General features: G+C 51.2%; 1 protein-coding gene across 2 annotated transcripts; it reads right to left on the minus strand.

Annotated features, from left to right (window-relative positions):
• Window positions 1-5: 5 nt before the first annotated feature.
• TRAP1 (TNF receptor associated protein 1) lies at window positions 6-27,233 on the minus strand. Of its 2 annotated transcripts, none has more exons than XM_076350801.1 (18): window positions 27,149-27,233; window positions 21,945-22,112; window positions 20,419-20,501; window positions 19,870-20,010; window positions 11,934-12,005; window positions 11,029-11,189; window positions 9,704-9,813; window positions 9,442-9,515; window positions 6,862-7,017; window positions 6,364-6,484; window positions 6,167-6,236; window positions 4,300-4,447; window positions 3,597-3,782; window positions 2,861-2,999; window positions 2,261-2,346; window positions 1,636-1,781; window positions 1,162-1,234; window positions 6-872 (listed from the first exon to the last, which is right to left on the minus strand). In XM_076350801.1, the coding sequence occupies exons 1-18, from the start codon at window positions 27,231-27,233 to the stop codon at window positions 771-773; spliced, it is 2,121 nt and encodes a 706-aa protein (XP_076206916.1). In that variant the 3' UTR covers window positions 6-770. The 2 variants fall into 2 exon arrangements, with proteins under 2 accessions (XP_076206916.1, XP_076206917.1); XM_076350802.1 differs by lacking the exon at window positions 27,149-27,233 and adding an exon at window positions 22,419-22,477.
• Window positions 27,234-27,364: the final 131 nt, after the last annotated feature.

Below are 27,364 nucleotides of genomic sequence, written 5' to 3' on the forward strand. Positions count from 1 at the left end.
AGGGGTCTGGAAAAGAAAGAGGAGTTTATTTATCATAAATACAGATCAGCTAGACATGCAGTTTATCCCACCGAAGAGGGAAAAACCCTGGAGACTCTCCAGAAAGCCACATGCTGGAAAGCTGTTTCCCGGTTACTTCCCTTTCTCCACAGCAAGACCTGGATGAACTCAATTATCCAGCAGCTCGGTGATCTTTTCCGCCATGGGATTGTACTGCCATGTTCCACCAACAGTATCCGTGCCTGCTAATGGCAGCAATCTGTCTCCATGCCAGCAAATGCCTCCTGCCTGGTCAGAGATGAAGGTTTCTTAACAAATTAATTAATTCTGTCAGTGCTTGTTTGGAGCACAATGGTGCACAGGGATGCAGTGGATGGGGGGGGGGGCGTATTCACAGACCTGACTGGGAATCTTGCTGCCCACATCTGTTTTAGGAAAGGCCATTTCTAGAAACAGTATGAACTGAGGCTCTTCAGGCTTGGGTCAGAAATTTGGGCATATTGTTAAAACAATACCAGCAGCAACCTCTGGATTTTGTTCCCACTAAAAACATCGCATTTTGAACGGGTTGATGACATGTGACCTAATAATTACAACTGGCTCCTCCCTGTGCAGTGAGGGTTGGAAGCCCCCTGCATTGTCCCTGGCCCTCTGCCATGTGAGCCCCTCGCTGCACAGTGCCTGCAAGCAGATGCTGCAATAGCTGACAGAGTGACTGCACTTGAGGAAAGAGACAGCAGCACGGAGTTCATCCTTCAGTCTTCTGGGGCTCAGTTCTTCTCCAGGATTCTGGTGAGGAGTTCGTTCAGCCGGCTCACCATTGGTCTGGGATCCTCATTCAGTCCTGCTGCTATCATGGCATTCTCATAAATCTGAAAAAGAGAAGAAAGCATTAAATAAGCAGCAAGAGCGAGCCGGATGAGCGCTGGGGAGGAAGCGCATGTCACTCTCCAGGACTTGCATGCTGAGACCAAGCATGTCTTCTAGGCCATCTGGTAGGAAAACACATGGACCACAAGTACCAGAAATACCCGAAGTGGGACCACAGAAGGATGTGATTCCTGCCTGCTACAAAAGCTTCACCCTGTTCCCCGCCACACATGGTCTGTGAGCTGGTTCTGGGGAGGATGGTGCCGCTTCTGGAGAAGGCCTGGCTCTCACCTGATCAACCAACAGCTGGGCCAGATCAGGCTGACTGTCCTTTAGCTCGTTAAGCTTCTTAATCAGAGCATGCCTGTAAGAGTGAGAGAGATCAACACTGAGACTTGGTATTTTTGGACACAATGAGAAATTTATTTCCAAAATGAGCAGCTAAGCCAAGGTGGGACAGAAAAGGTTCTACCTAAAGGCCAAAATAGCTCCAACTTCCTCGCTCCCGTTCTAGGGGCTTCTCTCTTCTCTCCCATCCTGTCCCCATAGCTCCCATTGTCCTCAGAGGGCTGGACAGCGAGTGTCTCTCTCTCTCTCTCTCATGTCAACCGTGCCATGCAGCCTCACAGACCAAGGCACTGTGCCACGCACTGCACTTAATGGGGAGGGCTCTGCTAATTGGGAGCCTTACGTTGCCTCTTCTCTGCCTCCACCCCAGCGAGACTGCAGTGCCCCAGGCTTAGCACTGGTATTGCTCCCCCTTACCCTGTGTTGATCTCCAGGGTGGGCTGCAGGAGCTGGGCACGTTCCTCTTGGGTCTTGGCCAGCTGCTGCATGCGAAGAAAGTGGCGGGCAGCCCCCATCTCGAGCACAGTGATCATGGCGGGGTGGGTGTCCAGCCGTGTAGTCACCTGTGGCAAAAACAGCAATCAGTGCTGAGAGGGAAAATGCACATGGGTTAGAGGTGGGGGATGTTCAAGGATGTGGGGTCTCCTCAGCACAGATCCACACCAAGCCCCTGCACGATTCATCCCGACCCCACAGGAGCTGCCTAAACCAGCAGGAAAGCTGGTGGCCCAAATGGCCCCACTGGTCTGCAGGCAAGACAGTCACCAGCTTGTTCTTCTGGTGACCTGAGCATGAACTAGTAAAATGGGCTTTGCTCATTACACATTAAGATGTGGTTCTTCCGCTGCCATGCTGACCATCCAAATGACAAATGCCAGCATTCATACCATTTACAGAAAGGAGGCACGGAGCAGAACGATTTCTCTCAGGGTCCAAAGAAAAATCTGTGGCAGCAGATGCCCAATCAACCACCATCTTCTTTCCCTAGACTATTACCTCCATGGATCTCCTGTACTCAGTTACCCAGGCACAGAATACCTACCTTAACACCAGTGACTCGAGAGCCTAAGGCATTTCTCATCCAGGCCATCAGATCCTCAGCCTCTTTCTCCGTCAGACGTTCTGCAGCTGGCAGGGGAAAGAGGGCACATCTGAGCTTGCATCTATAGTGTGCCAAAGGACAGTGAGCTTTACTCCTGAGCTCAGTCCATTTCACACTTCCTTTTACCTGCGCTCTTGTGGAAATGGGAAGGCAGCACCACTCAGCACACACCTACGCATATGCCCTCATCCCAGACCGTGCCATACCCAGAGAGGGCAGGCTCATGCCCTGCCAGTGCCTGCCTGCCTCTGTCAGGGCACCAGATGTGCGCGCGTTGTTAAAACTCAGATCATGGAAACTCCACGTATGACATTCCGTCTGTTTAAATTAGCAAATCGCTTAAACTTTGATAACGTGGGATGAAAGGGTTCTGCAGGAACTGCAAGTTGCCTTAGAACATGAGAATGGCAGGATGGAAAGGAGTGCTCTTGCTCACACGCTCAGGAGCTGCAAGAGCGCTGGAGAAGGTGTACCCTCACTGGCTGGCACAGGGCAGCAGGACTGCATGCAGCAGGAAGGGGCAGGGGAGCCTCACGATACCTGAGCGGCTCTCCTCAAACTTCTCTTCCTTATAGTGATCAACAACAATATCTGTCTCCACCGAGATCAGCTTCTTCTTGTCAAACTCCCGAAGGTGCAAGAGTGTCAGCTCATCAAATTGCTCATAGCAGAACAGGACCTGCGCCAAAAAAGGAACAATAACACATTGTTCGGGATGCAACAGCATTTATTCCTTCCCAAGGCAACTCTGCACCAAACAGCAAGAACATCACAAGGGAAACTAGCAGGTTCAACCCCATGGTGACTATCGCTCAGGACCCCAAATGAAAGCAAACCCTTGGAGGGCTTTGTTACCATGGGTGGCAGGTCTGCAGCTGAACAAGTCCTGCTGCCCCATGGAAAATGAGAACCAGCACCGACTCCAGTCCTGAAAGGGCCACCTGCCCACAGAGGACACCTGTAACACGGTCACCAGCCCTGCACAGCAGCTCCTGGGCTCCTTCTCTGGGGTTCAGCGAAGGTATTAAACAGATGTCAGAACTAGATGTCTGCACAAGTACTAACCCGCCTGCACAGAGTGTGTGACAGGTCCCTCCTGGCCTCACACTGCAGTAGCCAGTCTGAGTGGAGACAGGGAGCCCGGGCAAAGACACCGCAGCGGCAGGGGTCTGTCACAGGCCTCACTGCCCTGCTCAGCTCCGAGATCCAGGTGAGCCCTGACCACTGATGGTAGTAGCTCAGGGTGTCCCCTGGCCATGGCACACTGCTCACCCACCTCCATGTCCTTTTTCTTCATGGCCTCAAAGTACGGGGAGTGCTCGGCCAGGTGCCGGTTGGGTGCACACAGGTAGTAGATGTTTCTGCTCCCTGCCTTCATGCGGGAGGCGTAGTCGGTCAGGCTGGTCAGCTGGCCTGCGGGCAGGGCGGACGATTCGTAACGTAGCAACTTGGCTATGTCCTCCTGGAAGAAATGTGCTCCTGTGAGCTGAGGGCAGGCGACTACAGCTCTACTTGACCACTCCCAGCCCCAAGACATCCCTTTGCAGCATGCAGGCCTCTTTGCAGCCCTGCAAAAAGGCTCAGGGGATTCTGAGTCCCTCCTTTCCTGCTCCAGATATTAAGGAGGCAGAAAAATGACCCGGACAGGATGTAAGTCGAGCTTTCCTGGAAATGGGAATCCAGGCAGAGGACAACAGTAGGGGAAAGCCCTACTTCATTGCCTGTTGTAGTTCATATTGCATCAGGGAGGGCTGGCAACATAGTGTGGGTACAGAGACTCTCAAATTAAGTGGGAAGCAGCAGCCAGTCAGAAAGCGTGAGAGTTAGGGCACTAGAGAATATGTAGGTCTTGTTAGACCCAGGAACACAAGTTACGGGCGTGTAAGATTCACAGAGAAGTAGCAGCCCCCCTCATCCCAGGTCACGGTAGGAGCCAATACTCTTTCCCACCAGCTGCTGTGCTTCAGGACTCCTGGTACCTTGACATCCTGCTCTGCTATCGTGACAATCCCCTCTCTCATGAATACCCCGTAGTCCTCAAAGAATTTGGCATATTTCTCAGGGTCCTTCTTGCTCTGGTCAATGAAGAACTTGATCAACCTCTTCTGCAAAACATCTCGGAGCTTCCTGCAGCAGGAACAAGCCTTTTTAAAGACGGCTGCTAGACCAAGACGAGATTTTAGGTGAACATTCCTCTTCCTGTGCAGTGTTTTAGCGATGCATTTGCAAATATGAGGATGAAGAAGAAACTCTAGGTCCACCGTCTCCTTTCCCTCATGGCTCTGCATCTGTTCTTTGTATCTCAGTCAAGAGCAGCTCTTGAGCTGGAGAGATAGTTAGGGCTGCGATACAAATGTACTGCTGAAGCTCAACTCTCCAGTGACTCAGTGATGCTGCAGTACATAACCACCGTGCACAGGGCATCTGCCTCCCTCCCACAGTGTCCTGGTTTTGGCAGGGATAGAGTTAATTTCCTTTCTAGTAGCTGGTACAGTGTTTTGGATTTAGGATGAGAACAATGTTGATAACGCACCGATGTTTTAGTTGTTGCTAGGTAATGCTTACACTAGCCAAGGACTTTTCAGCTTCCCATGCTCTACCGACTGAGAAGGCTGGAGGTGCACAAGAAGCTGGGAGGGGGCACAGCCAAACTGGCCAAAGGGACTTTCCACACCATGGGACGTCATGCTCAGTACATAAACTGGGGAAAGCTGGCCGGGGGGGCCACTGCTCGGGGACTGGCTGGGCATCGGTCAGCGGGCAGTGAGCAATTGCACTGTGCATCACTTGCTTTGTGTATTATTATTATTATTAGCATTTTATTTCAATTATTAAACTGTTTTTATCTCAACCCACGAGTTTTTCTCACTTGTGCTCTTCCAATTCTCTCCCCCATCCCACCGGGTGGGGGGGAGCGAGCGAGCAGCTGTGTGGTGCTCAGTTGCCGACTGAGATTAAACCATGACACACAGCTACCCTTAAACATGGGAAGGAAGTGGCTATGAAAGGGTTACAACTGGAGGTATCTTTTCTGAAGGCCTGAAAATCCACTGTGAAGTGACAGGGTTAATTTGGTGACTATAGTGAGGCATTTTGCCAGCTGTAGAATATGAAGTTAGCCATCAAACCTAACAAGATAACAGCGCCAATGCTAAGGAGTGAGAGCCTACTCTTATCCTTCCCTCCAGTTCCAACAATGGCAGATGTTTGAGAGGGGACTTGAAGGACAAAAAGTAAGGAAAAACCAAAGCCAGATCTAAGGGGTTCTTAGAGGAGACTGGCCTGCTGGCAGTCAGCTTCACTGGGCCTCAGCACCAAATGAAAACCCTGCTGACTGGCACTCAGTTTTCGACAAACGTGTGCGTGAGCACAGCAGAGCTTTGAAGGAAGTCTGGAGACAACAGGCACAAGGTGCTGTTTGAAGATCTACACATAAATAACGGTGACACTAAAGTACGGCCCAGCTTCCTAGTATTGACAGCTGACTTACTGTTTGGTTTTGTTTTCCAAACCACTTGGTGGTGCAGACCAGACACTTTCAATAGCAAATCCACTCTTACTGCTGTAGACGAGAGATACCGAAAGGCAGCCTAGGGCACGAGGGGCTCATGGCCCAAGCAGGCGTCAGCAGATTGGATGACACAGGACACTGCTCCCACATCTCCAGATGTGACCAGCAAGGCTGAGAACTCACTTTGTACACTACTGAAATTCTCAACGATGGAAATGTTGCAGCTTACGCGCCAGGTCCCTCCAAGCCCTTCTAACTATCCCACAATATCCCCTCCTCAACCAGCAAAAAGCCAGAAGAGCCTCAGCAGTCCACAGGACCTACCTCTTGCTTACCTGATAAGGGCACTCTCCTGCAGCAGCTCCCTGCTGAGGTTCAGGGGTATATCCTCACTGTCCACAACACCTGGAACACAGAGCAACCCTTGAACAGCGAGGAAAACACGAGTGCCAGGCTCAGGAAGGCAGCCCCTCGCCTCACGCCCTGTGGAAGCCATGGTCCACAGCCCGCTCTTCCTGGTCCCAGCACACACCTCTAAGAAAACGCAGCCATTTAGGCAGGATGTCTGCAGCTTTGGTTTGGATGAGAATTTTGCGGCTGTAGAGGGCAACGCTGGAGCCCAGTTCCCTGCTGATATCGAACATGGACGGTTTCTGCAGGAACAAGAGTCAGAAGGGTAACACCAGCACTGTGCAGGGTGCCAGCTGCACGCTATGCTGCAGTACCTCTGTGGCTGCACCAGCTGACCGGGTCACACTGTGGTCTTCCCTACCAGTGCTGAACCCAACGAGAGCTGAAATCTTGGCTGTCTTCCCTAGGGACCTACCTGAGCCACCTCCCTGCTCCTGTCACGGCTCAGTACCCCCACAACTATCCTGTGGCACCCAGCCCTGGAGATGCCACACTGGATATTCCTCCTTGCCATTCTGCAGCCTTAGCTGCCTCCTTTCCCTAGGGAGCTCTCCTATTCTCTCCTCTTCAGAGCAGCTGGGCAGATGTCCCACAGTTCCCTGGACAGAAGGGCACGTACTTGCTCAGGCACATAGAAGATGCTGCGGATGTTGAGGGGAGCATCGGTCTTGTAGTGCAGGACGTAGCGAGGCTTGTCGTAAGCCTGTGCTATGAAGCGGTAGAACTCCTCGTGCTGCCACTCGCCGATGTCCTTGGGGTCCAGCATCCAGAGTGCCTGTGGAGGGAGATGAGTTCCCATCAGCTCTCAAGACCTGCGGCCTCACAGCACAGGGCTCTTCTTTCAGAGTTACACTTTCCCTCCAGGGCGCTAGAGCAAGGAAATACGATCTTTCAAACAGACAGACTCCTCTGCACAGCCCGAGGGCAGTGGGATGTATTATGGTTCAGGCACATTATCACAGACTAACAAATTACCACCCCTCAGCTGCTGGGGTCACCTCTCATAGAGGTATTCTTGCCCTGCAACATATATAAGGCAGCTTTGTTTAGCCCGAAACAAAAGGGATTTGGCTAACACCTGCTACTGGCCAAGAGCATCTTGGACAGTTACCGCAGCTCAGCTGACTGGCAGTACTAGTCCAGCACCTCAAGGCCTGGCCAGCAAGCAAAAGAAAAGTGAAAGTTTAAGTGGGTCTGTTGCAACCAGCCTGCCTCCCTGATGGACGTCACTATCCCACCACAAGGTCAGCTGAGTGCTTGTGAAGCAACTCCTGGATTGCCTGTTTTCTGCTGATTTATTTTGGAATGGTTCAGAAGATGCTTCGTGACCACTTGGCCATCCCTGCTGCAGGGTCAGAAAGTGCTTCAGCAGTACTGTTTCACACATCAACACGTGAGTTAAAGTCGTGAGCTCCAGACCAGGTCCCTCCCCGTGGCTATGCTTTCCACCTGCTGCTGCTCTAAACCCCCCAACACTTCCTGCAGCATTCAGCCACGCTCACACCACATTTAAGTTTTCAGTACCTCAGCAAAAGACTAGCATCTAGCAAAGACGTGGGACGTTCCGCCCATTTAACAAGCATGGGGACTCAACTAAGAATCTCGTGTTTCCAGAGGGGTAAAGCCCACTACACTCACTGCCACTCTTTTCTACTTGAGCCCTAATGAGCGACAGGAGCAATCGCTGGGGGCAATGCAAACATCCAGCCCACCCTCCACCTACCAGTCCAAGGGATTCAGGGCTCTGGCAGCCCTGCCATGCTGCCATACTCCTTAAAGCTTCTTCTGCCTCAAAGCCTTGTTCCGCAAGTGGCTTCATAACATTTCCAGTACACGCAAGTGTCCTGGAGGGTTTGCAGGATCACAAACAGGATTACGGACCCAAGCGGGTACTAAGGTGCTTTACAGCAGCTGTTGTTAGGTAAAGTGCTGCTTTCCCACTGTGTAGCTACAGTTATCACAGACCAGAAAAGCTTCTAACTCCACGTTGTCGGCTACGTGGCAAGCATTCAAGAGCTTATCTAGGAAAATCCACACCAGGGATCTATGTGTCTGTTTACAGTGAACTGATGTTGATGTGTGGAAAAACGCAAAAACAAGGTCCTGGATAAAGAAAAGGCCTGAAATGGGAGCATCGTGAGAATAAAGCTGTTGCTGTATCCCAAGGGAAAACAGACCTTCTGATAAGAAGATGAAAGTACATGGCTCTATTAAGGGCATTTCACCCCTTGCTCTAGTACTATTTTTCTCTAGGGAGTCTATTCTATTGATTGTCAGGTAGAAAGAGCTGTCTAAATCTATTTCTGATTTTGTAATTTAAAGGAAACAGCTAGAAAGCCTTTGGAACAGAAACACTACTATGCAGGAATCCAAATAAGTATCAGTGACTAATAACACCAATTACAGAACCTTAGATAAATTAACGTGATAAAATATTTAAGTACAGTCTTGAAAGTCTGTGCATTCAGTGCCACATTCCAGGAAACAAAAAAAACCACACACACGCTCTCTACCTGCTCTCTTAGGTGAGGAAGCTTTAACCAACCAGAAAAGGAGATGCTGGAAGAAAATGATTCACAGATTTTTGTTTTAAAGATAATTAATTTCACCTAGGTGATTCGTGCAATTGGGCCAAGAACTTCTGACTAAAATGGATCTGGCTGCTATATCATTTTTAGTGGTCAGAAAATGCCAGCATCAAGCAGTGCTCAGCTAAGAGCTGTGAAGAAAATGAGGCTTTGAGCTGAGCCGCTAAGAAAACCAACCATTCACTGGCACTGGCTACCTCATGCTGAAGGACAGAGAGAACTGCGGCAAGAGGTGTCAGCACACCAGCGATGTGAGCAATCCCTACGTCACTAACATGTTACCTGGCTTAAACAGTTAGAATAAGTATTATAAAGCATTGAAATAATCATTCTGATTAAGGAAAGATCCAGAAGATAACTATAAATAAAAACTGCTTTGCTAATCTGCAAGAATTCTCTCCAACAAATGCAAACAAGCAGTTCCAGGCATGACTTCTGCTGGATTGTCTCCTTTTGTTCTAATTAGCTGATCACTACAGGGTCTGTGATACCCTGGACAATCCTACCCTGATTTCTAGGGACAGCAGCAGCTTTATGCTGTTTCCTGTCTCCAGTGGAGGATTACAGTGATTCATCTCCACGAGTGACCTGCCTGTGGCCCTCCTGCTCACCTGTAACGTGTTAATTCTTCTCCCATTGAGATACAGTGGGAAGCTGATGAAGTTGCTGTATTTTGTCACCACCTCTGGAATGGAAAGAAGACACAGAGGAGTCACGTTTGTGAAAACAACACAGTAAGAATTTCTTCAGTAACAGCAGGTGAAAGGTGCTGCAGGAGAGGAAAACCGCTGTAAATTCACCTCCCACTCACGGGGCAGCGACAGACTTCACACAGCCCCTCAGCAGGTAACAGCATTTCCCTCCTCCACTCACCCTTGACTCGGTCTTCATTTGCAAACTCCTTGCAGTCTTCTTTGAGATGTATAATAATCTTAGTCCCAGTTCTGACACCAGATGCTTCCGCAATCTCAAACATTCCTGAACTAGGATTAGAAACAGACCCTGTGTCAGCTTGTGCCTCAGATACATCCACGATGGGACATAAAAATGTTTTATTAAACTCAGAGCACACACAACAGTTCAGCGCCAAGAAAAAAAGGCAAAAAATCTTGAATGCCTGGACACTCTCTGTGCCTCTGAGAAAGCCCCCCCAAAACACGTGGCTGTCTTCCTTACAGAGATTCCAGACCCAGGACACGTTGCTCTGCAAAGACACCAGCAGCCTCTACAGAAAAGGAAACAAACTTCAAAACAAACTTCAGGCCGTGTGGGCCCAGCCTCCAACTCCTCTCCTACATTTCCTACAGTGACCGTTGCACCCAGGCTCCTGCCTTCTCCCTTGACAGCTCGGACTCGTTTGCGGGCCCTCGTTCATATCTCCACTGGAGTGTGCAGTAACCGGTTACAAGGCAAAGCAGCTGTGCTCACTCTGGATGACCATTCCTACCCTATTGCTAAGTGAATGCCACCTGGGGATCAACCACTGGTGAGAGCACTGACCCAGGGGAGAGGCAGCAGCAGCGATGACAGACAAGCAAGCCTTCAAAGCGTACAGCGGTACGGACTGCAGTATACAGCAGCTTGCCTGCAGCCCAAGACAGTCTGATCTCTCAGTTACCAGATGTTTTTTCAAGAATTTAAGTAACTTAGTAAATTCTTTATTCCTAGGAGATTTTAAGGGGATGCAGAGCTTTTCACCCCCAGAAGCTCCAATTTCAACGTGGTCCAGCAGTCCACAGCTTTGCCATCACAGATGTTTGCAACTTCAAGGAAAAAGCAAAGGATGAGCACACGGATCTGACCCACAGAAGACACGTGCCTACAGAGCCACAGCACTGCACGAGCCCTGCCTGCTGTGGGTGCCCTTGAGCAAAAAAAACCAGGGGACGACTAGGCCAAAGAGATGAAATTTGTCTCTCCAGTCTGGGGCACTGCTAAGATGATTGCCTGCCAGCAGGGAAGGAACAGGAGAGGCAAGTACTCTCTTTGTCCATAACATGCCTGCTCTGACAAAGCAAGTTTGTCCCTGTGGTTTTCACCCTGGCACATTTGGCCGCACTTTGTTACCATGTATAATCTGAGCAGGATCTAAACCAGTGAGCCTGGTCATGAAAGACCACACAAGCCCTGCCTTGCTTTGCACAGCTTTCAGTCCGTGCCTGGTCTGGACACAGCCCCCCCACGTTCTGCAGCCTTACCCATCTGAAGACCAGTGGTAGCCTGGGCTTCCCGGCTCTGCAGACTGTGAGAACACCTCCACTTTATCGGCCACCATGAAAGCTGAGTAGAAACCTACTCCAAACTGGCCGATGATTTTACTGCTAGCCTCAGCTTGGCTCTGCAGAGCATCTAGAAAAGCCTGGAGGAACAAAGGAGATATAAACCAGTGCGCAGTGACTTCAGGTACCACTGGGAGGCTGCAACCCATCCTCCAGCTGGGCTCCTCCGAGCACCGATGCAGCCCTATGCCAGGTACCGCAGCCTGGCAGTCCAGTACCCTCATCCCACACCTCTGTGTCAGCGGTCTGAGGAGGGCGCCCGAGGAAAAGGGGGTCTCCCACATGGACTGCACCTCTGGAAAAGGGGAGCATTGCTTAGGGCAACACTCACTGCCGCTAGCAGTAAAGCCAAACAAACGAGGGCTCATTCAGTCAGGAGCATGAAACCTTAAAATGGTGACTCCAGAGATGGAAAAAAAAAAAAAAAAAAAATCAGGTACATATAACAACTTGCCAGCGTGAGGACACGGCTGCTGCCCTCCCAGACACAGGGTGAATGCCGAGTGAGCATGTGCCCCTCCATAACAATGGCCTGGGGAGGAAGGCATTTGCTTTTGGCAGTGAGGGCAGCCAGGTGCAGCAGCATTACACACAGGACCCATTAGTGCTGCTTGGGCACCACGGGCCTCCCACAGCACACAGCAGAGACCATTAAGAGCTAGAAGACTCCACAGGTAGGTTTCACCTTCCAAGAGGGGTGCAATTTCACAGCTGGGCTGGGGGCCAAGGGACAAAATGGAATGAGAAATTACTGGGAGAACAGAAGTGACTGTAATCGGAGAAGACTTGTAAGGGGGGAGAAGGAGTGCCTCATCCCAAGTTACCTTTGAGCCTGATCGAGCAATGGTACCGAGGTTAGAAACCAGCTCCTCCTGGGTCATCCCAATACCTGTGTCCTGAAAAGAAACAGCAATTGTAGCTGAAACAGCAGTAGAGAAGCATTGCTTTAGCAACCAGCACCCGAGCAACTTCTACCTCTGACTCCCACTCTCTCCCAGCCAGCTGAGCAGTAAATGCAAGAGCCAACTTCCAGCTGTGGCTCCACCTGCACACGGTCACGACAGTGGACAAAAAAGGCACACAGCTCCAAGGGGCAGCCACAGCTGCATTGTGGCTATAAACTACCAGACAGCTCAGAGGCTCAAGCCTTTTATCGAGAGAAGACAAAACCATGCCAAGACAGGCTGGTTTCTACACCCCTCTGCAAACGCACAGGATGACAGTGCTGGAAAGAGATCTCAACCCAGTCACAGCCTCGCTGTGCCAGCTGCTCTGCATGTACAGAGACAGTCTCCATTCCTGAACAAGTCCAAAGGGGAGTTGAGAAGCAGCGAGAAGCAGCTTATTTCCAATCCGCAGATGGGGAACCGATGCCCTCATGCCAGGAATCAGTGGCAGAGCAGTGAATCCCTTAACTCTCAGGTAATGTAGAGCCTTGTCTACAAGCACCACATTCACTGATCTCCATCTACTCTGTCTTCTCCTTCCTCCTCTCCCCCTCACATCATGCTCCACAAGACTTGAGTATGAAGCTTTCAGTGCCCAGGTCCCTGAGAGCTGCGTGTTGCAGTGCCCGTGGGAACAGCCTAACCCCAGCACACCGGCCACACCTCACGGTGCTCCGTCCAGGCTTCGAAGGCACACGGCTTGTTGTCCTCCCCAGTTTAATCCAGATTTGCACTCCTGCATGCAGATAAACAACTCCCTGCTGCTAGTGCACGCCTCTCAGGCAGCAGACCCTGCGGCGGCAGCAGACCCTGCAGCAGCACCATCCAGAAAAGGCTGCAGCAAGCCTCAGACTAGGCTGCAACTTCATTTGTCGCCACAACACATTTGCACGATCCCAAGGCAACATGGATAACAGCAAACCCCCAGCTAGAAATAGCCACCCTCTCACACAGGACCCCAACAAAAATCTTTGTAGTCCAATCTATTTTCAGACTTGCTCCACACACATCTTCCACAGAAGCAAAGCGCAAGCTAATGCCCTCCAGGATGCCGCTTCTGAAAACCAAGCGCCATTCCCCCTCCCAAATCCCAGCAGCTTCTCTACCTGACAGAAACATCCCGAGAAGCCACTCTTACAGGTTCTCTGAGTCACTCCGTAAGGCGGCAGCAGCAGCATGAAAATTAGCCAAGTGAAAGGTGATTCTCGTTCACGTGAGGAGTTCAGCTCTACTCGAGTACCCGTGAGCACAGTTATCACAGCTGACCGCAGCCTGCACATCCAGAAGCGGGCTGACACACTCCCAGTGTTGTTAATGCAGGGCTGGGATTCGGCGTGCAGGAGTCAGCAAAACGAGCTAGAGCGGAACTGGCTGCTGCTAGACGGCTTGGAGGTGAGGTGCCAGAGTGAATTCTGGTACAGCACGCCCCTACCACCCATGTGGGGCATTTAGTGGGCTTATTTACTAGCAAAGTAAGTTAATGTCAGTACGTATTTTTTAATCTAGTGTTTAACTCCCCTGAAGGATCAAACTGTGGTCAACTTGTGAGGTTACTGAGTGAGGTGCCATGTGGGTAAGACATTTTTCTGCATCCCCACAAGTCACGGCACAGCAGCACCTTCCACTTGATTAAATATGGTAGGCCAGTCAGTCACCTTGGCTGAGAAGAGGGATGATGCCCGGTAAGATCTCAACAGTAGGAGATGAAATGCCAGGAAAAACAAACAGGGTATGGCAAAATCTCAGGAATCTGACATGGTCCCTTCCCCCAGGGAAGAAAAAGCCAGAAAGAAAAGTTTTCAGCATCTGGTTCAGGTTTTGTTCGTGCCAGACCCTGAACAGAACTCTTAACTCCTCTGATCCACTCCTATTTATAGCACGGCATGTCATTCCCAAATTCCAGTATGTTAAAAAAAAAAAAATATATCCCTACCTCGTGAATTTATTTGGCTATTGAATTCCGAACTCCCTGCCAAACTTATTGCAAAACGCTTAATGACAATTCCTGGAGACTAGTCTGATGAGGGTGAATCGCAGTGAACAAAGAGAGCACGGCTCAAAACGGTCTGCTCCCCCAACAGCGCCGAGCTGCTAGTAGGGAAAGTGGAAAGCGTCCTTTTAGGTGGCCGGCCGAAGATCCTGGCAAAGCAGACATTTCCTACTGCAGGAAAACACCTGGGCGGATTACAATGAAAACGCCATCAAGATTCAAACCGCTCTTGCAGCGTACACGTTTCCTGCAGCTGGCCTTCGCACTGCGCTTCTCGGCTCCCTGCACCAGATGGTGCTGCTCCGGGGAATGGGGAATAAAGTGGCAGCGGCGAGACGGGAGCTCGGCTTCCGCAGAGCAGGCCCTCTTCAGCGATGGGAAGCAAATGAACCTGCCCACAAACAGCCTGCCTTGGGCTGGGCCGACGCAAGCGCTGGCAGCACTAGCTCCATGAAACCCAAGGAAGGAGCTGGCGGGACTTCCACTGCCCTTCTCACAGCGCTCCGCGCTGCACAGGCTGCTGCTCGGCCTCTAGGCGTCTTCGCCAGGAACCACCGTGTCATCACACAACCCTCTGCAAGCACTTTCTACCCGCAATCGGCCAGCATAAATGCAAGGACTGCCGTTGCTCCACCATCAACATTACAACTTTTCTTCCCTTGCAGACAGTTTCAAGCCCTCCCTTCAGTCTGCAAGAAAAGTTTTATCAGGCTGAAAACAGCCACAGCAGAGCTATTCATAAAAGCACGAAGCAAATTGTACACGGGGCTCCACAAATTACAAGGCGTAAGGGATATGTTCAGAGTTCACAGTGCCAAATGCTTCTCCACAGCTTGGAGAAACCAACCACTGTATACCATGAAACAGAGTTCAGTGCGCTGACACTTCATTAGCTGAAGGTTAATTACAGAAGCCCTTCTGTTACTCAGCAGAACAACCACCTACTCACCTGGTTGAACTTCCCTTCTGGGACTTCTCAGGGTGCAGAGTAAACAGCCTCCCCCTGAACCATCCCCTCTACAGCCCTGTCCATCTGCAAGACAACACAACAGGCTTACAGACCCTCACCCCATCTTCTGAGGGAATATGAAGAGCTCTGTGGCCACACGTGTTGAACTACACTTCTAAACTAAGTAACATGTACCCTGAAGAGACAGCAGCTGAACACTGCTTTTAGCACCTTTTTGCGCGTGGAGACCTCCCAGATACAAAGTCTGCTGTTGAACTGCACGGGACCTTTGTGCTTTCTCTGCACTTTGTTCTAACCTTTGTGGCGTGGGTGCTGGACGTTCGCAAACAGAGACCGTTCTGTGTAACGACGGCTGGATAACTGCCAGGCACGCAGTACCTCAGGGCTCCCACCATGAAATCCTCTGTGTTTGCTCCACAGCCCCGAGGACCTCCGTCTTCCTTGACGGAGGGATAAATGAACACCTTCGGCCCCACTATCTGTCTCATCAAATCAGTCAGTCCACAGCTCTTGTATTCATATCGTACTTTTTGATAAAGCAGAAACAAACTGCACGTAATTACAGCAACAAATCTAGTTTAAATCAACAAATTGCTTAGTTTAGCTGGTAAACAAGAACATAGGTAATGTAACATCTTTGCTTATTACCTGAGTCCAATTTAAGGTATCGCAGAGCCTCGTTACACCAAACAATCCATTATCTAACCATTAACTGCTGCCTTTGCCACGGCTGCATCTGAAAGAACGCTTGCAGTTAGAGGTACATGTCTGAGCTACCGTGCCTTTCATTTCGCTTTGTTGCAAAACAAACACTTGAAACACTTATTTCAGTGCAAAATCTCAACGGGGCATCGGAATAACACTGACTACATTATAAAGTAAGGACATGCTGCTTTCACCAACCGATAAGGTAATAAAATCCCCAAATGTCCGATTAGCAAGTGTCCCCCCTGTTATTTAAATACCTTGCTTAAAGAGACTTAAAATTCACAAGACCAGGACAGCAGCTGCCTTGGTTTAGAACCAACACGGCACCTGCAGCAGCCATGAACGGAAGAAAAGGCACAATAAAACTGATGCATACAGACACAAGGTAATCTTGGCCTAGTACATGAAAGCTGTCCAAAGCAGAAAGCTGGAGCTTTCCTTTCCTTTCCAATACCCTGTGTTAACATTATTTTCAACAATGCCGAGCATTGCTACAGGCTCAGCCTCCACCCGTCCAGGTCTAAATGCCCACTGTTCAGAGAAGTACTTCCTTTTATCCACTTTGAATTTCCCATTTTTAAATGCGACATGCTCTTATTCTGGCATGAAGAGGAAGAAAAGAGAAGATTCCGCACTTCCTTCCCTAGGCCGCAGGTTACTTGAGATGTGTTTATATTTCTGGTTCCCTAGCTTATTTGTTAAAGACGATGCAACAACTGGCAGCTCTAACCCACCCCTGCAATCACTGGCACATTTCTGTAAGCTTAATTCCACCTAAGGCTTGTCCAAGTACAGACAGCTTTGCCCCTCCACCTCTACCTGCATTATTGTCCATCTCCTGCTCTCCTGCTTCCTCAAGCCCAAGTGGCAGACGGCTGCTGCAATGCTGCACACAGCTAAGGACGTAACCCTCTCTCTGCTGCAGCCTGGTAGCACGGGGTGGCTGCCAGGACACAACCCAGCGTGGAGGGGGACCGGCTCCCCACCTGCACCAAGCTTTGTTGGACATGCGGGTGCACCCGCATTGAACTGCTAAAGCCCAAACATCTCAGTCCCTTATGAGAGCCTCGGGACAGTCCAGTCCTTGTTGCAGACTGTTTATAACTCGTAAGCCAGGAGAGATCTGCTCAGCGATACAGGGAGCTGTTGCAGGGAGGAGTGGTGTTTGCAGTCATTTTAACTCCTCCCAAACACGGCAAACTTGTTATTTTGTGGCTTCACAGACACTGTTTTTGGATGACTGCAACAGTGAGAAGAAAGCCCGGCAAAGAGAACCCAGCAGCCCGCGCTCTGGCAGCAATTATGCTGCTTACCCGTGTTAAAACAGCAGTCACACTCCCTCACCCCGCAGCAGCAGCTATTAGCTCTGTAAACATTTTAAACAATTTCCTCTAAACTGCTAGCACTGTCCTAGCCCTAAATTAAGCATCAGCGATGACAACGGCTCCAGCCCCCGAGCTCACACAAACACGGGGTTACCACCAGACACAGCAGTATGGCAGGGCTGCATAGCAGCAACACCGACTGCACCACAGCCGAGCGCCTGTCACCAGCCGGCCACCGGGAGCCTCGTGCAGGTGTTGAAGGAGAGCTCTGTGGTCACAAAGCTTTGCTGCCTGTAAAGGGTCCTCTGTTCCCACCTCAAAGGATCCAAAAACATGTCTGTAAAGCCTTAGCACGCAGAACTGCAGAGCTCTGCAGATCTGTCCTCACGGAAAACACACCCCTTACATTTTCAAGTGGATTTTCTTAAGAGATCTGACCTTGCAGGCTGTGGCTGCTACCAGATGGAGCTGTCCTAGAAAAAGAACGAGGCAGTTTTCAAAGGGGTGGAGGAAACAGTGGAATTTGCTAAAACAACAGGACTTTGGTGAAGGAACTGAGGTGGTGTAATCCGGTGAACTAGACAGTGAACATTTCCCTCTTAGCAGATACAACACTTGGCAATGCTTAGGTAGGATATCCCTGAATGAGAACATCATATTAAAATTCCGAGTCTTGCTATGCTTACGACTGAAATTCAGTCCCAGCAGAGAAGTAAGCGGAACGGCAGTCACTGAACAGAGATGGAGGTAGTCCTTTACTGGAGCTAGATAATCTCCCCCCGGAACACGCCTGTAACGGAGGCCATCACACATTACAGACCTGCCTTTTCTCAACTAGCGAGACACAAAGAGATGCTACAGGGCTTGGGAGGGGAGGGGAGAGATCCAGCAGATCCAGGGGCCAAGAGCAGCATGAAGGAGAAGGACCTAGGGGTCAGAGTGAGACAATGGGACCTTTCTAGAAAAAACTGGGGTGACCATTGCTACAGATCACACATGAGGGACCTGCTGCTTCTGTTTTGGGGAGTCCTAGTGAGTACAGAAAACAAAACAGCGAGTAAGGGACAGGTCCATCTCTGCCTCAATCCCTGCAGGCAAGTTTTTTCGCACCTTTGCATTCCTGAAAGGTAGGGGAATGTTCTGAATGAGGCTTGTTCAAAGCAACTGTTACATGCAGTACGTTTCTTCAAGAGGTTATAAATAAACCCTTCACTGGAGGTAAGGAGCTTTAGGCGCTACTGAGAAGGCAAACCTATTAAAAGAGATTGGAGTAGCACCGTTCTCTCTCCCTTCTCAGAGTGCAGTATTGCTGCAGTTAAAAGCCTCCTAGTTAAGACTCATTTAGTCGCGTTAGAGATGCACAGGCAGCCAGGTAGGGGGTTATAAAAAGACAAATCCCTAACACATCTGATTGGGTATGACGTCAAATGCACCCTATCTGCAAGGTGGGCAAACAGGTCTCTTAACCAAACTGCCAGGGAAGGGGACAGCTTCCACAGTCACAGGACATGAGTTGTAAGAACGTCTTGATGGAGTCAGAGGCTACGTTTCCACTATGATCTCAAAAGGGAAAGACGAGAGCAAGACAGGAATGACACCCTACTTGGGGCTAAACGAGAGCCATTAAAGAATCAGTGTTACACAGCAGTCAGAAAAATGCAATAGTCAGGTGTGATAAGAATAGCAAAGTCTCTGCATTATGGTTTGAGAATCTTTGGGTTGATGATTGTGTTGCCCACTGACGATCATAACTTCCCCATGGCAACCGCAGCTGCTTGTTCTGCAGAGAAACAGAAGTATAAAATAACCGAGCAGCCTCTAACAGCCAGTGCTTTTGTCCCACGTGAAAAATACCAGATCGTGTGCTTGGTCTGTGCCACATCTCCCCTGGACCTGCTATGGTCAGCCTTCACTTACACTCATTCTCCGCTTTCCTGAGAATAGTTCACAGCTACACTCTCACAGCTGACACTGGTCCATGAGAAAAGTTACCAGTTTGCCTTCTTTGCGTTAAGAACTTTGCCAAGAAAACACCAAAACTGGGCCTCAGCCTTCCACCCTGGACAACAGCCACGAACAAGAGCAATCAAAGTGCAGAGAGAAGGACCAGCTCCACCTTCCCTCACCACACCGAGTCCCACAGGTGAGCATGATCACACTGATCGCCCCCCTCCTGCTAAGCATTTTGTCACCAGTAGGGAACAATCAAAACCAGGGCGGCAGAAAGGAGGACAGACAAATGCTATGGTACTGCCACAATCTATAGTCCCACCTGTACATCAGGGCAGAGCCTCAGCATCAGCTGGACTTGGTCTGTCCTGGAGCAGGAGTTTGAGACAATCAGCAATGGGAGGTTCTTCTCACCACCCCATCATCTCCCAGCGACTGAGGTGAGAGGGAAGGTCTGCGAGCTACCACGTAACACCTCTGACTTAAGGAGGTGACAGAATTCCTTCCCAAAGGTCAGGATGAAACCAGACTCCCAGCTTTTCCACTACTGAGAAATGCACACACAACCTGAGAAGTGCACCAGACGAGGTACTGGGAGAAAAGCTACTGGTACTTCCTAACAGGGAAGGAAGGAGCAGCGAATTTTCCTATGGGGGCAAGTGGGGAGCAGATAAATTAGTGGTTTCTCATCAAATCCTGAGGTTACAGCCTCATGAACCACAGCTCAGCTGAAGACAAGATACTTCTTCAGGCAGGCTTGGGAATCCACAGGACTGTGCTGCTACTCAGCTTCCACCGATCCTTCACGGGACAAAGGCTAGTGATGAGAGCAGCAGGGAATAACGCTCTCCCATTACCAAAGGGAGGTACCTGGATCGTGATGGTTCCCTTTCCACTGTCCGTCTGCAGATGGATCTCCATCTCTGGCAAGGCCTTCCCTTCTGCCATCAGCCGATGACGCAGTTTCTCCAGCGCATCGCTGCCATTGGAGATCAGCTCCCGGATAAATACCTGGGGATGAGACACAACCTGACACTGCAGCCTGACCTCATCCACTGCTCGGTAGTCCCAGAGACCTGGGAACTCATTGCCTACTCACAAACTAATTCCCAGCTCGCTAGAAAAAGAACTGTGTTTCCCCATTATCTGCCAGGAGAACAGTTTGTCTGAACTCAGTATTAAAGCGCAGAGGCTCTGAGGCTCACAGAGTCACCTGGCCGTACTTACAAATTGTTTTGAAAATACATTTTCAAGGTATCTTAAGAAAACGTCGTTCAAGAAAGCACACCATGTGAACAGCACAGGACTTGCTGGGAAACTGAGCAGGCATTCTCCCAGCAAAACCGTTTTGGATGTACCCCTTGACAGAGACAGGGCTTTGCCAACAGAAAATCTACCAGCAAGTAGTGGGTTCCTTACCTCCTTCTCCGAGTACAAGGAACGGGCAACAATGTCCAGCAGTTTCTTCGTTTCAGCCTGAAACTCATGTTTAGAGGCTGCACCTAGAATAAAATCACAAACACGCCTTTAAGGCACTTCACCAGGGTCCTCTTGGGAAGGAAGGCAAAACAGCAGTCTTACCATGTGCTTCAGCTTCCCAGGAGCGAAAGCCTGAAGCAGGATGGGACGCAAGTAGCTGTGGCCTCCAACAAGATGACAACAAAGGTGTTGTTCACACACCCCTATGAGGCAGCACGCTTTGCCAAGCAGACACTTGGCTTCTGCGCCTCAACTCCTTGCATACAAACCTCGAGGCAGTCAAAGCCTGCAGTACCGGCACATTTGGTCACCGTGTCTGGGCTGCAGAGCAATCAGTAAATGAGAAGTGAAAGGTGGTCCCCTTGTTCCTAACGCGTGGCTCCATGTAATCCCCAACCGCTCTCTCAAGTGCTTCCCGTGGTTTATAGCCTGCCTTCCATACTCTTCCTTAACTCGATTTTCAAGGGAACCATCTGCACATGCCCTGCTCCAAGAGCTTCTACAGCCAGGTAGCATTTCTCATGCCCGAACAATACTCGGAGCCTTAAGGAGAAAAAGGCAGATTCTCAAATGTCTCTGTGGAGCAGGCAAGGGAGTGCATACGTACAGCCACCAATGCAGGTAGGCAGCTGTGCCCAGAAAGAGAATTTTCCTCAGAAAGAATAACGCTACAAGACATCTCAGCTGAAAGACCATCCTTGGCCTTTTAAAAACAGCATTTCTCCTGCTAGAGGCATTAGAGAACGCTGAAGCAACAGGGGGGAAGCCATAGGTCACGCATCACCTCTGCCATGCCCTGCTGGCGAGGACCTACATTCCCCAGTGACAGGGGTGAAGCCGGGGTGGGGACAGCAGCAGGAGCAGTGCCTCAACCCCACTGGGGGCTTCGCAGCCTGGCAGTCTCAAAAGTACCTGCCAGAAAAGCCACGGGAGCACGGAGTTAAGATGCTATTTCTGTGCTTGAATAACTCACGTGACTTTGTTTTAAAGCACCTCTCCCTGGAGATGTGCAGAGCAATTCATTCTAACTAAAAGGTTGACACCACTCATTAGACCTCCATGATCCACAGCAACGACCTGGGCAAGCACAGCTTGCTTCTGGGACAGAAAGTCTCTTTTTAGGCAAATTCTAGTGCCTGCAGAGTCTCTACACATATGCATGACCATCAGTTGCCTGGCTAAGCCCACAGATGCATCCTCTTCCCGCAGCCTTGATGGCCTCATTTCTCAGTAAAGGCCATTCTGATTGACACCTTCCAGTTTTGGGGAGGTGATGGTGCAATACAGATTCAAACTGTAGCCTGCCAGCTCGGATGCGATGACCAATACCTGCACCTCCTCCAGAGGCAGAAACACTACTGCAGAGGGCTCACCTTCCCAGCCAGGGCACAGCTGCACCCAGATGTTGTCCTGGGTCTGCCTGCACCCCAAGAGCGCTCCCACAAGACACCTATGTTCGTGCCCACCTTTCACATTCTCTGTGTTGCTGATGATGGTGTGCAGGGGCTCTTCTTCCTTGTTCTCCGCTGTCTGTGTGCTGTACATCCGGACAGCAGAAATGCTGGTGGCAGGAACGTTGTACCGGAGGCTCCAACGACGGAGTACTTGTCTTTGGAGACATGCTGCTCCTTTTGCTAGAAGACACAATTCAAGATATTTCAGTATAAATCACAAGTATCAGCAGCAACAGGAGCACCCTTTACAGGTCCCATTTAAGCAATCCCATGGGGAGTTATACTGCCCAAGCAAGACTGAAGTTCCCTCGCATCCGAACACCCACCATTTCCCTCCAGCACTGCCTTCACTGCATAAGAAGGGCAAGCTGCTACTTTAGACTGTCTCTTCTGAATTAAAATTCTAGCCAGAAGATGACAATTAGTAGCTTTCACAACGAATTAACTGGTGAGGAAGAGGCAGTCTGCAGCTTTCGTTGCTGTTACCTGGCCAAGCTGAAGGCAACAGGGAACGCTTCAACTCCCACATTACTGCCACTGAAAACGTAAAACCCCGGTGCAAGCAAGGCAGCCTGCACCTCCAGGAGACGCCTCTGCTGCACACGCAGCTTCTCTGGATGCTGTAATAACGCTTGCCATCAGGCAGGCCTCTAGGCACCTAAATCTATTTCCTCCCGCTCATTTTCATCCCACCGACAGTAACCAGCTCCTTTACAAGCTCACTCTCATATCTAAGAACAACTCCAGCCAGCCCCGTTTGGCCCCTATCAGCCAGCTGAGCAGTTACTTTATGGCAATAAATATTTGGCCCTTGACTGTCCGAGCACAGTTAACAGAGCACGGGGACTACATCCTCCAACAAAGCCAGCTCTGGGATAAGCAGCACATGCAGCAATAAAGCCATTAGTCAACAAAGCGATCAGCGGGGAAAACGAGAGGGAAGTCAGGAAACGGCACGAGCCCCGTTAAGGACTGGGATTCCCAGTTCTCCTCCTTCCACTGTGCCCAGGTGAACCGAACAGTCTTCTCTCTGTTGGGGGATGAAACAAAGCCAAACCTGGCCACAAAAAGACCATTTACAGCACTACAGAGCTCTGTCCAAAGCCAGTTACTTGGTGTGATTTCTGAATTGTAGCGAGAATGGCCTGTGCCAGAATAAGAGACCAGAGGGTGTGGATACGGTTGGACTCAACGATCTTAAAGGTCTTTTCCAACCGAAATGATTCTACGATTCCACGATCTGAACATGCAGCTGCGCTGGGGGCAGGCAGTGACTTGGCCTTCCCCAACCCTACAACGAACATAAACGGACGGGGCTGTTTTGGGAGGCAGAGGAGCGACCAGGATGGCCTGGGCAGAGCAGGGAGAACCTGGATAAGCAACAGAAGTGGCTGGAAGCAGTGACAAGCCCAGGCTTTTCTTACGACTCACTCTGTGCTTGCAAGCTGTTTCATCAAGCAAGGAAAGGAGACAAACCCTACACCCCAGGCCTGCAAAAGGCACATTTTCAAGGTGTCCTTTCTTTAGACGAATGGGCACAAAAACACCCAAAGACTGAACTGAGAACCACTGGCATGGTGAGAGTCCCTGCGGTGCACCTGTCACCTCCCTGGAAACAGCTTCTTTGGCCGTCTACAGCCCTCCGGTCCAGCTGACACGCTGGGAGAGCCCAGCTCCCCCCTGAACCTTCCTCCACCTTGTCACAGCCCTTGAGGGAACTCGGCATCCCAGCCCTTTCACCAACATCCCTCGTCGTCCTCCAGCTCATCTTGGGAGGTCTCAGGCTCCCTTCGCAAGAGCTCTGCAAACCTCCTGCCCACCTTAGCAGGCACTACTGCCAGTACGGTCATCGAGAACAGGTTTTGCTGCTCCAGACCATCAGGCTGGGCTCTCACTCACTCCAGATCATGTGAACGCAAACCCCTGAGCCTTAACAGTGCTTCTGGGGCCTGCACCTCATCCCCAAGAGCTGCTCGAGGAGGCTGTCAGTCCTCATTCTTCCTCCTCCTCCTCACAGAAAGCTTTGAATCAAGATGCACTTCTCCAGCCAGAAGCTTGAATTACTCCCGTCATTCTGCCCTTAAAGAAAAGAGCCCACAAATAGTTCTTAATGCATCTGAACACCTCCTACACACATAACTGTTCGCTCTCTGCGTCACAAACAGTTCTGCCGCATTATCACAGGACACGTTCTTTATCTTTCATTCGACTGCCTTTGTTGGGCTCATCTGAGAAAGCAACAAGGAAAACAGCCCGGGTGACTGAAGCGGAAAGCAGCAGAGAGCTCGCCGTGTGGCTGCCCAGCCCGTCGAGCTTCAGAGAGGAAGGGCCTGAATCAGCCCAGGGTTTACATATTTTATTTATGTATTTACACAGGGTTTACATATTTTATGCTCATTTTATGCTAGATGGTGTAGGATACTCTGAAAAATCTGCACTTGTACGTATGCACACACACACTTTTCCCAACCAGCAGAAATAAAAGAGGGAATGTTGCTCCCTCCCTGACTCCAGGATCCAAAAGAGAAGCAGCTCAGCAGCAGCTCCGTGCTAACCTTAAGGCCACTTCTGTCATCAGATCTCCAGGTGGCAAGGCCCCGGAGCCAACAAACAGGTCACCCCCCCAGCCCATAAACACTAGCTGACTCTGGAAACTACAGCTATTTATAATTTTTGATGTATTCACGTTTTTTTTGTCTCTAAAACACAATAATAAATCACCACCCATCAATTCAGAAGTTATTTTTGGATTTGTGTAATGTTTGGTCTTATCATCCTTAATTAACAGCCCGTCCTGCGCCAGGGAGAGACAAGGCTCATTAAATGCAAGCTGCAGCATCTTCAGACCGTGTCTCCTGCAGAGCCCTTGCCTGGCCAGCAGGGGAAAGGCTCCAGGCAATTCTGGATATAAAACCACAATTATCGGCACAGAAAAGCTACTGAGAAAGTATCTGCTGAGTTGACAGGTTAAGTGACACTCAGAATGAGCCCGAGAAACAAATTCCTAAGACCAAGAGACAAAGAAGGAACGGCTCTTGTCCCAGTTGAGCGCTGCGATGTGCTGGGGCAAATCAGGATATAAAAATATCGAGGTAATCAAATGCTGAGCTTTATCGCAGTCCGCACACCTTCCTATTCGCATCACTGCCCCACCTGCACCGTAAAAGATGGCAGATACCCACATTCCTCTCCAGCTTCCAGTTCTCTGTGAATCCTAAGTGATCCTGTGCGTATGACCGCAGAGCGGCCTTGCACACGGGGAACACGCCACAGAAAAGAGAAGGACCCTCAGTCTCAGGGGCTCCTTTCAATCCAGGCACCAGGACGCTTCAGTGATTCCCGAACCCAACCAACCCCCCCAGGAAACACAGCCTCTTCTGGGAAAAGGACTGCGGCGAGCATTTAGCCAAGCCAAACGTCAGTTAGAAATGTAGGGTGGGAAATCGAGCACAAAGCAGTCCGCAGCTCAAAACAAAGAGGAGAATTTAGGTCAGCAGAAATTACCATAATAGCTTGATTGCTGTGCGGTCGCAAGCCTGAGGATGCTCTTGCAAAGAAGAGCACAAGCAATAAGACGCTTCCAGCTCAGGTCTCATTAGAAGAAAGGGCGCTCTAGCTGGGCACCAGACCCTGTACGAATCTAGGGAGAGGAGAGTCCCCAGATGATCCGCTCACACCAACACATCTCCCGGAATCAAACTCTGCACCAGCTTTAGCCTTCAGCATTTTGAGAGCCAAGAGAAAACGCTGCTGACTTTGCCCGGCTGAAGGGAAGAGATGGCTGTCCCTGCAGCCAGGGATCTCCGCCTGCATCCAAGTGAAAGGACACCACCTCCCGCTCCTCCCTCTTCATTTCCACCCACACAGCTTCTGCTCGCTATTTGTTCCCCTGAAGGACCTGAATGACAGGTCAAGGAATGAAACTCTGGCTCTGCTGGAGTACGTCTGACCCAACGGAGGCACACGGCTTCTTTCTCAGACACGGATGCTAACAAGCCACCGGGGATTTCCGTGGTGGAAGAACTGAATTGCCCAGAAACACCGAAGTGGCACTCGATGGCACAATAAATCTAACAATCTGACCCTGATAGCGACCCTATTTGTCATACGATTTCCTCTGTCACTTTTTCTCTTCATAAGCCACAGGGAAACCACAGACCGCACTGACAGCTTACAAATCTGTCGATTAGGAGCCAGACGACAGATAAGGAAATACCGAGCACAGCACGGGCTGCTCACGGCTGGGAGAGAGAAAACGCGCAGGAAGCTTCTCACCGTGCCTCGGTTAATGACAACTCACAAGCACGTTTCCAGGCCTCGATAAGACAATACATCCCGTAATTGAGACCTCAGAGTTTGGATTTTCTCAGCCCTCAATCTTGCCAGGTCTCTTAGGTGAACTCTTGAGCGCGCCCCTGGGAAACACAAACCGTTCAGGCTCATCTGTCAGGTTATCTAGTGCTGAAACGGCCGGAGAACGGGAATACCGCCGCCTTCTGCTCCCTTCCCGGCACCCAGCTGACCTGGACACGCTATATGCCCCATATGAGCCAGGAGGTGAACCGGAGCACACTATATGCCCTATACGAGCCAGGAGGTGAACCTGAGCATGCCACACACCCTATATGAGCCAGGAGGTGAACCTGGACACGCTACATGACCTGGACACGCTATATGCCCTGTATGAGCCAGGAGGTGAACCCGAGCACGCCACACGCCCTACACGAGCCCGTATGAACTCGCCTCCCAACAAGAGGGTTGGGCGTTCACAGCCGCTGCCGCCGTTCACCCGGAGAGCGGGAGCTCACGCCGGCGGCTCCCCGGGCTGACAGGCAGGCACCGCGGCAGCTCATCGCCCACCTTTCGCCTCCGAAGAACGGAGCGCGGCTGGGATCAGCCGAGGGCGAAGTAACGCCGCTTGTGCGCACACGGGCCCCGGGAGCTGCTCCCGACGTCCCGAGGGACGCGACAGACGCGCGCGGGGCCGAGAGCGGCCCCGGGGAGGCGAAGGAGCGCGACGGCCGGCGGCGCCGCCGGCCAGGGCCGAGCCAAGGGAGGCCGGCCGCCCCCTCAGCCCGCCGGGGCCCGCGCCCCCCCCTCACGCCGGCCGCCCGCCCGCCCCCCCGGCCGGGCCCGCGGCCCGCCAGGGCTCCGCGTAGGCTCCCAGCCGCCGGGTAACGGCGGGGTGGCGGCGCGGCGGGGCCGCCCCGGCTCACCTGCGGGCGCCCGCGGCCCGGCCCCGGCCCCGGGGCGCAGCAGAGCCGCGAGGCACCGCCCCCGCCGCGCCGCCGCCGCCGCCATGCCGCGCGCACCCGCCTCACGCGGCGCCGCTCCACCGCCGGCGCCCGGCGATGGCGTCACGGGGCGGGGCGCGCGGGGACGGGGGCGCGCGGGCCTGCCCCGCGTGCGGCCGCCTCGTGACGCGCACGCAC

This window comes from Aptenodytes patagonicus, chromosome 13, assembly GCF_965638725.1.
Source record: "Aptenodytes patagonicus chromosome 13, bAptPat1.pri.cur, whole genome shotgun sequence".
NCBI lineage: Eukaryota > Metazoa > Chordata > Aves > Sphenisciformes > Spheniscidae > Aptenodytes > Aptenodytes patagonicus.

Excerpts from the sequence above, each read along its gene's own strand:
- TRAP1 (XM_076350801.1), bottom strand. The coding sequence starts at position 27,233 with ATGGCGGCGGCGGCGGCGCGGCGGGGGCGGTGCCTCGCGGCTCTGCTG. Across the intron at positions 11,190-11,933 it reads TTGCTCGATCAGGCTCAAAG|GCTTTTCTAGATGCTCTGCA; the intron begins GTAACTTGGGAT and ends TTGTTCCTCCAG. Across the intron at positions 9,516-9,703 it reads AAATGAAGACCGAGTCAAGG|AGGTGGTGACAAAATACAGC; the intron begins GTGAGTGGAGGA and ends TTTCCATTCCAG.